Below are 16,167 nucleotides of genomic sequence, written 5' to 3'. Positions count from 1 at the left end.
ACTCAAATTTAAAATCGGGCTGAGAATCTAAGCTTAAGCACGGGTTTGGTTTTTAACCGAGCTAACTTGACTTGGCTTGGTTAGGCTTGAATTTTATAAAAAAAAAAAAAATTAATACATCAAAACTCAATAGTCTAAAATTATTCAATAGTTCAAAATGGTATATCGAAAATAAGTTCGATAAGCCAAAATCAAGTTTAACTAAATACAAAATAAGTTTCAAATGTCAACGAAATACAATATAAGTTCTTTAGATCCTAATCAACCCACATATATACCATAAATATTCAACTGCACACCTAAATTCCCACAAATAATAACCATTTTTTATAATATATTATATGTATATAAAAATAAATTATATTCAAGGTAAAATAATCCAAGCCAAATCAAGCCGAGCAAACGAGCGAGCCAAGCCAAGCCAAGCCAGTCCAGCTCGTTACGAACCAAGTCGAGCTAGACTCACTTTCTAATCGAGTGAAGCTGGCTCAGCTCAGTTTTAAACCAAACCATATCAAACAAACTTTTTTCGAACTAAATCAAAGCGAGCTACGAGCTACACTCTTTTTGGATAGCACTATATTCACCTCCCATTCCAAACGTCTATTTTAATGCTTCAAGGATAATCTAAGAAAAATATATCATTGCTACAACATATATTATTAAGTTTCTATTAGATTTGTAATCTAAATATATGTGTTAGGGTTGGCTTATCGTGTCAACCTGACCTGTTAAGATCCGAACACGATAAGACACGAACCCGAAATAGGTAAACACGACACGAAATCTTATCGTGTCAGATATTCTAAACACGAACACAAACCTAATAATAAACAGGTTACACGAAACGACCTGTGAAGACACGAAAAATTACCAACGTATCATACAACTTGTTAAGACACGAACACGACATGTTAAGACATGAACACAATTTGTTATTACATGTTTGATATTTAGCCATTAGCAGGTCTTAACATGTATTGTATAATGGTCTTAAGTCTTAACAGATCTTAACATATCATACTGTGTCTGACATGACCTGTTAAGACACAAACACGACCTGTTAAGATACGAACACGATAAGACACGAACACGAAATAGGTAAACACGAACACGACACGAAATTAAACGAGTTTTCTCGTGTCAACCTGTTATAGACATGAAACTTATTAACTTCTATCATGTTCGTGTCAGAATTGTCAGCCCTAGTATGCGTATGCTTATAGCTTAGAGCATTCACATTCTATCCATCAAAATATGTGAGGGGAGGTTTTTATATTATAAAGGGTATAAAAAGTGGTTGTGAGTGGAGGAGAGAGAAAATGTTACTGTTCATCTGTATATTTGAGGGGACTTTAATATATATTGAAAGTGGTTGTGAGTGAAGGAGAGAGAAAAATGTAATGATAATATTATTTAATTGAAAAGGAGAGAAAAAAAATATTTGTTTTTAGTGAAAATATATTGATATAGGAGTTGTTTTTTAGTTGAATGTATGTATAATTTGATGGATTGAATGTGAATGCTCTTGTAACTTAAAACTTAAGAAGTAGGAAATATCTCTTTCGGCTAGAATTATTAGTTAATTTAGTATACTAATAACTGTTTAATCTAAACCACTTATTAACGTTTTATTTTAAGAAAATTATGAGTTTTTAAAAGATTTTTTTTTTCAATATTTCATGAATGTATTATATTTTTTTCTGTGTTATGAGTCTTAAATTTTTGTACTTGTGTATCTCTATATAATATTTTTTGGTTACTTAGAATAAATGATACATGAATAAGGCTTGAGTATCTGCTTTTGTAAAAAAAAATTCTCACTATCATCATGATAAATAATGTTCAAACTCGATTTGAGTGCATGTCTTTTTACTTACATATGCTTAAGAAAATATTCTATTTAGCCTCACGAGCCTCACGGATCATTTATGTAAATCATATTTGGAAAACAATACACGAGTAAATCTTTTTTTTTTTTGAAACATAAACTTCATTAACAAAAACCAACCCACAAAACGAGGCGACCAAACACACAAACACTTACATAATTACAAAGTTACACCAATCATTCTATGAAACTGTTCTAGATTTAGATCTATTGCTATAACACATAAAACTCGTAGTCTTCACATCCTTAATTATATCTTCCACCCGACTCTGTTTATTCTTGAACTTTAACTTGTTTCTCGCACGCCAAATACACAAACACCCCACCCTAAGGCCATGTGTAGTCATAACCCCCCTTTGTGGGCGTTATGCATTTAAGCCCGTAGTTATAAAGCCCCTACCCATCAATACCTAATTATTAATTTTCATTTTTATTAATTGATTAAAAAAACACAGACTAATTTTTGATTGGTCAAACAAAAAAAGAGCTCCTCCATCACGCCGCGATATGTATGACGCTGCCATCTCTTTTTCGTCCCATACCGCCCCCCGTCCCGGTGTTCATGGCGCCATGCGGCGCTATGGTTTGGCTTTTGGCTGGATATGGCGCCCCACTACCATCGCTCTAACAATACATTCAAAAGCCACCAGTTAAACCTATCGAAAAGGCAAACAATACATGAGTAAAGCTACATTGTAAATTATTTATCTCATATTTTTTGGGTGTTAATTACTTAATTGTTGATTGAATGAGCACAAGAAAAGGCAAACTAGAGTTGCAGGAAATAATGATATAGAAGGTAGTAGGCAGGGAGAGTGGGTGTAGTCTTATCCCATCCACATGATATTGCTCTTCAATCTATATCACATCTTCAGTCGCATTAATATTAATATTAAAGTATGATTTGTAGTTTCTTACAATCGTATCTCATCTTTAATTTTTATTTTTATTCACTAATATAATTTGATGTTAAGTAAAAACAAACCATACAAGTTTGGTACAACTATACAACCACAATCGATATGTGGTACTCTTCTCGTCCCATAAATCTTTTACCTTTTGACCATCCCTTGTTAAAAAATAAATATATAAAACTCAATATTAAAATGTACAATGTAGAAATATAAATAATATACAAAAATATGAACTAAATAAATCATAATAGTTTATATAACATATTATGACATGTTAATCATGTCTAACTCGTCATTTCCAGTTTAGAGCTTGTTTTTTAGTCGAAAGTCAAAGAGTTTAACTTCTCCTTTAACTTTAGATTCTGACCTATTTGGTCAAATTTAGGACCCGATTAAAACTTGTTATATGACCATGATATTATAGGGAATAACCCTCTGAGATTATACCTTCTGATCAACTAGCTTGATGGGTTATTTGACACGTCAACATTAGAAACTTTAAAATGCCAAAAATGCCCTTGTGGCAAAAAAAATGATTTTAAAACCAAAAGAACATATAATCTGACTTTGAAACTGACTTTATAACATTATAAAATATGTTTTGGCATAAGGGACTCGTCATAGTCTCATTCGACCGCCCGATACCTGTAACATCCCGCGTTTTCGAAAGTCAAAGTCAAAGTCAAGATTGAAGTCAAAGGAAGAAAAGATCGCTAATTGCGATCTGTCACTCCTTGCTCAATCCCTGCTTGACTTCTTTGACTGTAGTTAGTCTATTTTATGTTTTTACGTTAGTTGTATTATGTGGAGTATTTAATTACAATCGAAGTAATCGAATGTTTATCGCTACGAACCGCTTTACGACTGTAAATAATAGGAAGTAACAATGCGATAAAGTCAATTAATCAGTAATCGAATAAATCTAATCATCATCGAACTCGAAACTCGAAGTATGCGATCTTAGTTGTTATTATACGTGTGTGTGTGCCTTATGTGTTACTTGTGCATGTTTATTTATGTTATATGTGGTGATCAATCGAAACTCAATTGAACTCAATCGAAACCGAATTAGATATAGTAGTTGGGATTAAAAGTAATTTGAATAGGAAACTATATCGTACTCGCATCGTCCTCAATCGAAATCGAAATATCAAAAATCGTCGCATCGAACACTCGAATCGTGCAGCTGATCGATCAGGCTACCAGCCGATCGGACAGGCTGCCCGATCGAGCTGCCTGGCTGATCGGCCAGCACTTTCCTCATTTGGCATCCTATAAATACCCCTGTCATTGTCATCATTTCCACTTTTGGAAACCTCTGACCGACCAGCACGCTTAGCTCATCCTTTTCTCTGATTTCTCTCCATTCCGGTAAGATTTCGTCCTAAATCTTGTACTTTCTTGATCTACACGCACTCCTACACCTTTCTATCTTGCAGATCTTGATTTCTAAGCGTGAAATCAACAAGATTCAAGTGTTCTAGGATGATGTCATCATGGTGTTCTTGAAGAACTTCATGTTTTGACCTCAATCCACCAAGAATAACTTGGATTTAGCCGACTTCCACATAAACAAACAAAGAACTTTCATACATCTAAACATATACACGGTGAAAAGGATTGAAAGATGGTTTTTCCAACTTTCTTTCAACTCTTTTACACCCAATGCCTTCAAACCGATAGAAACGGAGCTTGTGCCGACTTGCTAATCATTCCGGTGGTTGCATGGCTCAAGATCTGGATTCTACCCACGAGGTTCACCAATTCCGGGTTAAACGTTAAACTCCGTTCTGAACAGTTCACCAGCCGGATTTGGGTGATTCCTGTCCGATCAGGGGAACTAAGTAAGGACGAGGGTTCTATGGTTCGACTCGTTGTCAAAATACCTCAATAAAACATCAAACAATCAGAACGACCAATTGATAGGCGAACAGGCTGATCAGGTCAGGGTGCTGACCGATCGGACTGACTGTCCGAACGGATAGCCAGCCGATCGGCTAGCACATGGTCCCCACTTAGTTAGTTTATTCTTTTGAAGTTAAGTATCGAACGAACTGCTGTTCGATCGGACTACCGTCCGATTGGATTACTCTTGGGATCATGAGATACTATACCTCAACACTTAATCGAATTTTTCAACATGTTCGATGCATTAAGAGTGCCACCCGATCGAACAGCCGTCCGATCAGGAGACACCCTGCTGAGAACTTGTTTTGCTAGAATACCTAGCCGATCGGGTTGCCGGCCGATCGAACGACCGTCCGATCGACCGACCTGAAAGGTAAAGATACTTCAAGGTTTTCAAATGCTACAACAAAAACTTCAAAAGTCAAGCCATCATACGCAAACACATCCTACTCAAATGAAGAAACAATCCACTCGAACAGCCATCCGATCGGACTCCCGTCCGACCGGATTGTCAACCGAACGGTCAGCCGTCCGATCGGACTACCATCCGATCGACCAGTTGTCCGACCCTCCAACACTTGTTTTCCATTTTACGCGTTGCTTATTGTTATGCTATCAAACTATTCAGGCTAACCCTACTCTCAAGCGCTCCCTTCAATCCATCAATCGCTGTGAGTATACTCGAACCCTTTTTGCTTTCGCACTTTTGGGTGTTACATACGTTACTTATTCTAAATCACAATCGAACACACTACGCAATACTTTATACGCTAACCGTTATCACATGTATTACGTGACTAAATGAATGCTTGTTGTTATGTTTACACGTGGAATGTTGTCTACCTGCCTTAACGACGATAGTACTATAGTTTGGACTCAGCACCCGTTCACACGAGGGTTGTTAAGGACAATTACTTGCATGGATTACGGTCGTAATCATGTATTGCGAACTGCCTCGGGCAGTCAACCCGCAATCATTGGTATCGATAGATCCATGTCGATAATTAACATGCTTTGTTTTCCTCTGTGTACGTGCTGGTTATGCGTAAACTATTTCGAACTCTATTATGCTATTATCAAACTTGTATGCTCACCTTTACATTTTATGTATTGACTTTATTTTAACGTATGTGACAGGTGTTTAAGATACTTATCTACTAGGAAAACGAGGCTAGAATAAAGCTCTGGAGCCCAACAAATAGTTGTCTGTAGTGGTCAAATTACGGGTCTCTAGAAGCAGATAAACAATTGCTGTTTATTTTAATCTGAGTTGTCGGAATAGAATATTTGCCTGGATTTTTGTCTTTAATAATTTATTTACTGTTTGAGATACGGTATGGGACGTATTATTTAAATTGAATAGTAATGATAATTGTTATGGAAACTTCTGGACAATCTGTTTCGCTCAGTGCCATGCCCCGATGATAATTGTTATACGAGTCTTTGCACTTGGAATGGTATAAACCACATTCTATCAGGTCAACCCCTAATCTAGCGAACCGAGCGTATCCTTAAGTTAACCGGTCAAAGTTAAGGACTTATAAATGACCCGATAACATTCTAACGAATAATATTTCCATTCATTCCAGAGTAGAAGCCTCTAGTAAATGGCGCCTAAGGGTGAGTTGTTTTGTATACGGTCGTGCTAAATATATTGATATAATGATATTATAAAGACTAGCACAAATAGATACTCTTAGCCTATTTTACTTTATAATTGACCATGCTATTTGTGTGGTCTTGTTTATAATGTTACAAAAATCATTTGTCCTTTGAGATGAATGGATGATTAATGATATATTTATTATATACATGTGAAACAATATTATTAGATCACTCTCAATCTAAACTAGTTTATATTGACGTCGCGCGTTGCGGCGAAACCGAGCAAATGATAATGTAAAACAAACGTGATTTGAAAATAAAACATATTGTTTAGAAAGTTAAACCATTAGAACGGCTTAGTTTATCATCGTACCGTTTTATGATACTAAATAAATACTTTATTTTGAGTAAAACTTCGTTTTTAACAAAAGTTATAACGGAATGTGGGGTAAAAAATCAAACACAACTATATATTTAAGTTTTTAGGAAAAAGTTATAAACGTAAATTATTGCCGAAGTATCAAATTAATCGATAAATTAATATATGTTATAAAAAAATAAAAAAATAAAAATATATTATTAAAAGTAAATATAATAATAAACTATTATAATATATTAAATAAAATAATAACAAAAAACTATATATTATTATAAAAATAAAGTTACTATTCATCATCCTTCATAAACAATATATAAACTATTATAATATATTAAATAAAATAATAACAAAAGATATATATCTATATATACTTAAAAATTTAGTTATATCAACTTTTTTACAACCTTCATTATGAGCCTCTTAAATACATAGGTTTACATTATATCTTTTGACTTATCCATATATCTAATAACAATAACTCAGTGAAGTTAGTAAAGGGACAAATTAGTCTTTCTACATAAGTATAAATTGATAAATACAATTAAATTGATAACTTTATATTAAATCATTTGACTTAAATACTTTATAAAATTCGATTAATTGAAACCATTACCTGAATTCAATTCTGCAACTCAATAGTTTAACTCTCTGCCTTCTCTCCGCTCCCTCTATATTTCTTTAATAAAATTCAATTAATTGAAACCAATACCTGAATTCAATTCTGCAACTCAATAGTTTAACTCTCTGTCTTCATCCGCTCCCTCTATATACTCTTTCTTTCTCTTAATAAATCACCAGAAGGTTTTTCCAATGCTTTGCAAGGATTGTGGAAAATAGGATCATCCATCCAAGATACAGGTCTCAGTCGACCAGATACCAGACTTCACAAGAACCAAATCCAAGTTGATTGAGATCCAAAAACGAAGATTCAGAAACGATTTGAGATCTCCATTGTCTCTCTCTCTCTCTCTCTCTAATCTTAATAAACAGGTAACCCGTAACCCTAGGTGATTCAATTTCGTGTCTTACAACTTAGGGTTTCTGATGCACAAAACTAATAGTGTTTGTTTCGTTACTTGATATGTGATATTAACGATTTTTGAATTAGTAGGAATGGTGTTCTGAAAACTGATATCAGCTATCCTATTGGCGCTTAATTTTAGCCCAATTTTGGGTGTGGGTCTGCATTTGCTTCTGAATTTGATGTGCTGAATGATGGGCCTCCTAAAGAAACTTATGTGGTGGATGATGATGGGGTTTTGAGTAGGGTTACAAGGTCTGATTTGAAGAAGTTGTTGGCTGACTTGGAGTACTGGAAGAAGATTAGGATTGATTTTGTTACTGTTCGGAAGCTCACGGTTAGTGCACACTTTGATTAATGTCACCAAGAAAGATCTTTGAGCGTTTATATGGCAATAGGTTGCAAATGTTTTATCAAACAAAATGTTTTAAGTGGGTATTTGGAACTCATTTCTAAAATGATTAATGTTACTTTAAATATCGAAATAAACTAATTAATCTTCGTGTTTCTGAAAAGTAATAACTGCATAAATAGAACACTGTATTTTGCAACAGTTAACTAAGTTACACTGTGTGATTGTAAATGTAAAACACGAACCATGCTCATATAGCGGTTTTCCCCTTTTGGGTTTCATAAAAATAAAAATGATGGCATGCTTGTAAGTTGTAACAAAACACATAATTCATATTTTTTACTTTTAAAAATGCTACAGGTAAGTATTAAAACCTTAATAGCATCGCCATCATCACTTTAGGTAACTTCAACCCGTTTGACCCATTTGTCCAGTTTTCTTCACTGCATTATTTTTTTTTCTTTTTACTCTCTTGAACCATTTGAGATAAAGAATAGCCAAATCAACCCATTTATAAGTGACCTCTTTTACGTTTTTATGCATATTACCTATAAATGAGCACCATGGGAACAACCAAGTGTATCATTTTATGCATATCTGAAGTCAGTTTCAAGTGGCCTTTGGCCCAATGGCATCTTTTGGTTCCGTATATATCCTAGATTGAATTTTAAGTCTCTTTAGAGGCATTTGTTGTTACATTTGTGTATCATTATATTCACTATTTCTATTCTTTTCTTTCCCATCTCAAGAATAAACGAACACAGAAACATATATTGGCTAACCCACATTTTTGGCCGAGCATCTTTTTGCTAATGCATCAATTGCAGTTTTGACTTAACGTGTTAAATATATCGTAAGAAATTAATTCAATGTTTTAAAAAATATTTTTTCGAAGCTTTTGTATATACATATATGTAGAAGTCTTTTTATTAAAAAATTTAAAAAGCTTAAAATCAGTATATGTATATGTCACCTAATTTACTATGTGTTCTTAACCATATTCTAAAAATAATCAATAGTTAATGTTACTTAGTGATATATTGTTATACATGTTCCTTACAGTATGTATGGTTTCTAATTTAACATGACATTAAATTATATTCTAACCATACATCAATTAAAGGACATTGATTCCAGACCCTAGCTACATATTTACCTTCATAAATACAGCTTTAATGATGTTTTTAATTCTACTTTATTATATTCCCATAATTGTTATGTTCCTTTGTATGCAAACCCCTAACTTCTCGGTTTCACTCTAATAAAAGTAAGTGACTTATCATTTTCCCATAACAAACATCATTTAATTTTGTGTTAATTAATGTTGTCCATTCCAAAAGACCATCTAAATGGCTTTATAAATCTTTGTCCATATTGCAGCCCATACCCGCCTTCTCTCCAACAACCTATAACCGCTATGTCTACACGTGTGGCCATGGCAAGGAATGATTCTGTTGCTGGGTATTAAGAAAAATGGACCACACTAGAAGCCATCTTGACCCACGGTAGAAGAAACAAGAATCACATGGTATGCCCCCTACAAACTACATTGTATACATAGAATATTCATTTTAGATTATGTATCTTTATAGAGCATACAGTTTCGTGCTTTTCCTTCGCAGGCCTGCTTATACAGATTCGGATTCAGAAGAAACAGTTGACAGTGACCCACATGAAAGGTATACCGTCTGCACTTAGTGTTAGTAATGAAAACCCGTACTACTTTTCGATGCATATATACGTAAACATAGTATGCCATTTCTAATAGTTTTCTTTTCGTTATTTCACTGCAGTCAGTTGGCTGGTGATGGGATTGGGGATGACGGTGGCATGCGTTAGCTAAAGTTTGGTCTATGTGTTATCCAATAAGATAGGAAGGCGTGCGAGAGTTTATGCGGTTTTCCTTTTTCTGTTTCATGTTTTTTTCCTTGGAAGACATCTTTTTTCACTTCTTTTTGGCCGGCAAGTTTTGCCAAGGAAACAACTTATGGTCCATGGTTTAATAAAGTTTAAGCACACCCCTTTGTAGGCGTATTGTCTTACATGTTATGTATCGGCCGTATCAGACGTCTTACCACGAACAAACAATAGCTATTATGCATGTCGTGCATCGCACGAGCTTTCTCCCTAGTTATTATAAAAATAAAGTTACTATTTACCATCCTTTATAAACAATATATATAATACTAGGTTATGTATTATGGGATATAGATAACTAAATTTTATAAGTAATCATAATAGTCATACTTAGTAAATCCCACCATTAGTAAAGCAAAGGTAGGGTCTATGGTTGTAGAAATCCCAACTAGTCTCCGACTAGTCATCGATTAATCACTAATCGAAGGTTCACTGATTAATGGCCGATTAGTCGCTAGGCGGTCAATGGCGGTCCTATTCTAGCCAAAATTTGGCCATACGCCAGCTAAATTTCGACCAAACCTTATAAATTCCTTTCAATTACTTAAAAAATGGGTCAATGAATGGTTAAAACATGTTTACTTTAGAAAACTGCATATAAAAATGTGTGTGTATATATATAACTAAAAATTACATATAAAAATCCCGATTCGATTAATTCCGATTAATCGCTAGTCGGTACCCCACCGCGTGACTAGCGCCTAGTGATTCTTAGGGTCTGAGGAGGATAACATGTAGACAGCCTTACCTCTACCCCGTAGGAATAGAGAGGTTGCTTCCAGTAAGACCCCCGACTTGATAGTAGTTTTGCATCAAGCCTTGGACATAAGGCATATAACTTTCAGCAATCGGGACAAAGATCGATTAATGCATGAACCCTTTTGTCTTTCAGCTATCAACGCAACCACATGATGCATGATTAACCGTCCTCAACTTTTAACGTTATTTTCATGAAATTAGTAAAATGACGTTAAAATTAGTGCACTTTCACTTTTGTCCCCCCCCCCCCCCCCCGCCCCGATGGCCCATACATATATACATTATATACGCATACCGCAAGTGGGACGTAAACTAAATTTTATAGGTATTAAATGTATTTGAAAACTAATAATTAAGGATGATATATAAAACTAGACAAAAGATCAAATACAAAGTATCTTATCCTACAAAATGTACGAATGGAGTGGAAAAGTAAAAAAAAAAAAACACAGTGACATTTTCGTAATTATTTTGTAAAATGATCTTATAGAGTAATTTTATAGAATATCATAGTTACTCTCCAAATGATCTTGTAGGGTAATTTTGATTCCAAATAATCTTGTAGGGTAATTTTAATTTTGTAGGGTAAATAATTACAAAATTGTCATCATATTTTTCTACTTTTCTATGTAATTCATACGTTTTATATGATAACATACTTTGTACAAGATTTTTAGTCAAACAAATCAAAATTGAACATCTAATATGAAAAAAAGCAACAATGTACATTAAAGAAAAAAACCTCTTTTATGTTTCTTTAGCACCACTTAATAAAAATAAACATATTATATTTCCTTTGCCGTGCCTCATCAACGTAAAGCTATCAGAACAACAGTAAAGAAAAGAAAAGAGACTGATTTAAACAAAAGAAAAAAGGAATAATAAGCTCACATTAGCCAAACCAGCGCACGTTAGCCATTAAAGCAACTTCAAACACAAAAAGTCCCATAATTTACACTTGACCCCCCCTCCCCCCCCCACTGTCACTGACACCACCGGACCGTATCACCCCCACCTGATTCTCCCCCTTTTTCTCTCTCTAATCCTACAAATAACCCTTTGCATTTCCACACACAAATTGCACCACAAAATCAAAAATTTAACTCACATACCCACATTTATTTCATATTATTTGAATATCTGTTCTTACTTGTTCACAATTTAATGTTTTTCACTTGCATTGAATGATGATCATGCTTCAAAAGATCAGATTTTTAATCCTCTGTTTTGTTCCCCTGTTTCCTACTCTCTGTTTTTGTTATGAAGCTCGTAATCCTGAAGGTTTTGATCCAATCTTTCTTGAAAAAAGCCTCTGTTTTTAACTTTTATTATAAATATATTTTGTGGGTTTTTGATTTCTTGATTTTTTGTGCAGTTGTGGCTTTGATTGCTGTTAAAAATGGTTTGGATGATCCTCATGGAGCTTTTAGTAATTGGGATGAAGACTCTGTTGACCCTTGTAGCTGGGCTATGATTACTTGTTCCCCTGATAATCTTGTCACTGGCCTGTAAGTTCTTTTTTTTTATATATATTTTTAGATGTATATGCATGTATGTATCTATATGCAAAATATTTTGTCAAAAAGATGTGTTTTTTCACTGTTTTATCTAAAACCCTTTTTGGGTTTTTGTTACAGTGGAGCTCCTAGCCAGGGTTTATCAGGAACATTATCAGAGGTTATTGCTAATCTCACTAATCTCCGTCAAGTGTAAGGGTTTTTTTTTTTTTTTTGAATATGTGTTTTCTTGAATATATTCTTGAAAATAATCTTGAAAAGATTTTTGATAATAATCTTGCAAATAGTCTTGAAAACATTCTTGAAAATAGTCTTGTATATATTCTTGAAAAGAATCTTGAAAACATTCTTGAAAATTATCTTGTAAATACTCTTGAAAATGGTCTTGTATATAAAAGCTTGTTGCTCGTTTACATGTCATTCTTATTATGTAATTTTCCTATCGTTAATGATGAATATACAAGTTTCTTATCTCAAAATAAAAAAAAATTAAAAAAATCTTGAAAATATTTTGTTAATGATGATGACAACAGGTTGTTGCAGAACAATAATATTTCCGGGCAAATTCCGGCAGGAATAGGGCACCTAAAGAAGCTGCAAACATTGGATTTATCAAACAACAAATTAACAGGTCATGTACCTGAATCACTAAGTCTTTTAACCAGCCTGCAATACCTGTAAGTAATCACCAAATTCAAACCATCTTTCTCTCACTAAAACTCCTTATTTGGAACACAATCTTTGATGGGTCAATTTTAGTTTTCCTAAAATTGACAGTTGAATTGTTGGGACTTCATTTCTTAATTTGATATTATTCAAATGTTGACCCCATGTTTCTTTTAATTTTGTCATGTAATGAGTAGAAGATTAAATAACAACAGCTTGTCTGGAGCTATTCCCTTGTCTTTAGCTTCTGCTCCTCAACTTGCACTCTTGTGAGTTTAGTTTATTTTTTTTTATTATTATTATTATTTGTTTGTGTAGTCTTTGTCTACAGTGTGTTATCTGCATGATTCTGTATACATGTTTGAAATCATTAATTCATGGAAATCTTTTGTTCCTTTCAGAGATTTGTCAAACAACAACCTTAGTGGTCCTGTCCCCAAGTTTTCAGCAAGAACTTTCAAGTATGTATTGCATTTTTCTTGATTTTTATTAATGGGTATTAAAAAAAATTGTATTTTTGTTGTTTGGGTATTAAAAAGATTGCATTTTTGTTATATTTTATTATTGGGTATTAAAAAAGATTGCATTTTTGTTGTATATTATTGTCGGGTATTAAAAAAGATTGCATTTTTACTGTATTTTATTATTGGGTATTAAAAAAGATTGCATTTTTGTTGTATTTTATTATTGGGTATTAAAAAAGATTGCATTTTTATGTGTTTCTTGAACAGTATTGTGGGTAATAATATGATTTGTGGGAGTCGTGCTAACGAAGGTTGTTACGGGTCAACTTTGCCTGAGCCGCTTTCTTTTGAGCTTAATTCGCCATCAGGTATGGACTTTTGAAGAGTTTGATTCACTTTCTCTCTCTAAAACAAGTTTCTCCGTCTAAAAATTGGATTTTTTTAGGGAAAGGTAAGTCGAAAAGGGTAGCGATTGCTCTTGGAATTAGTCTCGGTTGTCTCGCGCTTCTCGTTGTGTCTCTTGGAGTTCTCTTGTGGAAGAGAAGCCGAAACAAGAAGCAAAGCGTTCTTGATATTAATGGTATGTGTGATTTTGTTGTCTTATATGCAAAGTCAAACGAACGCAATTTCAATTACGTATTTGATATGATTCAAGTTTAGAAACGAATTATGTTACCTTGCTTAAATCTATATAGATTCGTTGTGGAAAATGTTAATGGTAAATGCGTAATTGTATACCGGTTTGTGACTAGAAACGTATAGGTTTGACCTCAAAAGTCAACCCTATAATTAGAAACAAACAATGGGCAGATACGTGTTTTAACTTTTTATGTGTCATGATTGACTTTATGGTCAACATAAATAATATGATTTATGTTAATTTGTAACATGTAGTATGGTTTTAAAAACGTTTGTGAAGATATGCAAATTGTAAGTTTGACTTCAAAAGTCAAAATTGGTTTGTTTCTGATTATAATTTAATTGATAACAGACATACCAGAAGAGAGTCTAATGAGCTTAGGCAACTTAAGAAGCTTCACATTCAAAGAACTTCAATACGCAACCGATAACTTCAGCTCAAAAAACATTCTCGGTGCCGGAGGATTCGGTAACGTTTACAAGGGAAAACTAGGTGACGGGACCATGGTGGCGGTCAAACGTTTAAAAGACATTAACGGAACAGCCGGAGAATCACAATTCCGGACAGAATTGGAGCTCATTAGCCTAGCGGTTCACCGGAATTTGCTCCGGTTGATCGGTTATTGCGTAACTCCGGCGGAGCGGCTCCTCGTTTACCCGTTCATGTCTAACGGCAGTGTAGCTTCACGGCTTAGAGGTTTGTAGTTTGTACTTTCGTAACCTTATGTAGTACTGTTTATAAAACAATTTAGTACTTCACCATGCGTCATCCGAAAGTTGACTTTTATAAGTACTTCACCATGCATCATCCGAAAGTTGACTTTTATAAGGACGAAAACGCGTGACGCGTGTAGGCCCCAAAAACGTAGGATGTGTTATGGGTACTATGACAAAAGTGGTTAAGAGTTGCTACATCATTTCAGGTAAACCATCATTGGATTGGAACGCTCGTAAAAAAATCGCGATTGGAGCTGCACGCGGATTATTATATCTACACGAGCAGTGCGATCCAAAAATTATCCACCGAGACGTGAAGGCGGCTAATGTTCTTTTAGACGAGTTCAACGAGGCTGTGGTGGGTGACTTTGGGCTGGCTAAGCTACTTGACCATGCTGACTCACATGTCACCACTGAGGTTCGTGGTACCGTGGGCCACATTGCACCGGAATATCTCTCAACGGGTCAATCGTCGGAGAAAACTGATGTTTTCGGTTTCGGGAATTTGTTGTTGGAACTGATAACGGGAATGAGAGCGTTTGAGTTTGGGAAAGCGGTTAACCAGAAAGGCGTGATGCTTGAATGGGTAAGCTTCTTTTTTAGTACCGAATTTTACAGTACAAGTCTTGATGCACAATGTACAAGCCTTCTAAGCATGCGAAATGGTTTTTTTTTTTTTTTTTTTTTTTACTCTAGGTGAAAAAGGCGCACCAAGAGAAGAAGGTAGAGCTTTTAGTAGACAAAGAGCTCGGTACCAACTACGATCAAATCGACGTGAGTGAAATGCTACAAGTCGCGTTACTTTGTACTCAGTACAACCCGGCCCACCGACCAAGGATGTCGGAGGTGGTAAGGATGCTAGAAGGGGACGGTTTAGCCGAAAAATGGGCGGCGACACATAACAATATGAACCCCAATAGCATAAGAAAGAATGGGATGGTCCAAAAACTTGATGACATTGATGATGACTATACATCAAGCATGCTTGGGGTGATGTTGATGGATGATGACCATGATAAACATGCCATGGTGCTCTCGGGTCCAAGATGATGATCATCAAATGTTGCATACATAAATAGGAATGTTAAGGAAAAAGTGTAAACATTTGGGGTGGAGTGAATATATATTTTGGTAAATATAATTGATTTTTTTTTCTTTGTTATGGCTTGAAATTAGGGTTTAGTTAAGTTTTCCTTTTCCAAGTTGAATGTTACTAGTAGAAAACATATTAGTCGATTGGATGTTAAATTCTATGTTAACCTTTTTATTTCTCTCTGTTTTTTTAGTATTTACACGTTAAATTAAGTGTTTTTTAAATTAGGGATGAACTTTGTACTGCTATCGAAAGTATCGGTATCGAAGAAAATCATCAAAATTGGGTATTGGTATAATATGGTACGGTATTTAAAGGCAAAAAT

At 34.5% G+C, this 16,167-nt stretch overlaps 1 protein-coding gene across 1 annotated transcript; it reads left to right on the top strand.

Annotated features, from left to right (window-relative positions):
- The first annotated feature begins 11,724 nt into the window (after positions 1-11,724).
- LOC110886108 (probable LRR receptor-like serine/threonine-protein kinase At4g30520) lies at positions 11,725-15,997 on the top strand. The gene is made up of 11 exons (XM_022133867.2): positions 11,725-12,027; positions 12,122-12,254; positions 12,384-12,455; positions 12,797-12,940; positions 13,127-13,198; positions 13,331-13,390; positions 13,661-13,761; positions 13,839-13,973; positions 14,385-14,729; positions 14,956-15,335; positions 15,446-15,997. The coding sequence occupies exons 1-11, from the start codon at positions 11,931-11,933 to the stop codon at positions 15,797-15,799; spliced, it is 1,893 nt and encodes a 630-aa protein (XP_021989559.1). The 5' UTR covers positions 11,725-11,930; the 3' UTR covers positions 15,800-15,997.
- Positions 15,998-16,167: the final 170 nt, after the last annotated feature.

Source organism: Helianthus annuus, chromosome 10 (assembly GCF_002127325.2).
Source record: "Helianthus annuus cultivar XRQ/B chromosome 10, HanXRQr2.0-SUNRISE, whole genome shotgun sequence".
NCBI lineage: Eukaryota > Viridiplantae > Streptophyta > Magnoliopsida > Asterales > Asteraceae > Helianthus > Helianthus annuus.
The sequence above is the reverse complement of the archived record's forward strand: the minus strand, read 5'-3'. Positions and strand labels throughout refer to the sequence as shown.

Coding starts and splice junctions, on each gene's coding strand:
- LOC110886108 (XM_022133867.2), top strand. CDS start 11,931: ATGATGATCATGCTTCAAAAGATCAGATTTTTAATCCTCTGTTTTGTT. Junction 12,255..12,383: donor GATAATCTTGTCACTGGCCT/GTAAGTTCTTTT, acceptor TTTTTGTTACAG/TGGAGCTCCTAGCCAGGGTT. Junction 12,941..13,126: donor TTAACCAGCCTGCAATACCT/GTAAGTAATCAC, acceptor TGTAATGAGTAG/AAGATTAAATAACAACAGCT.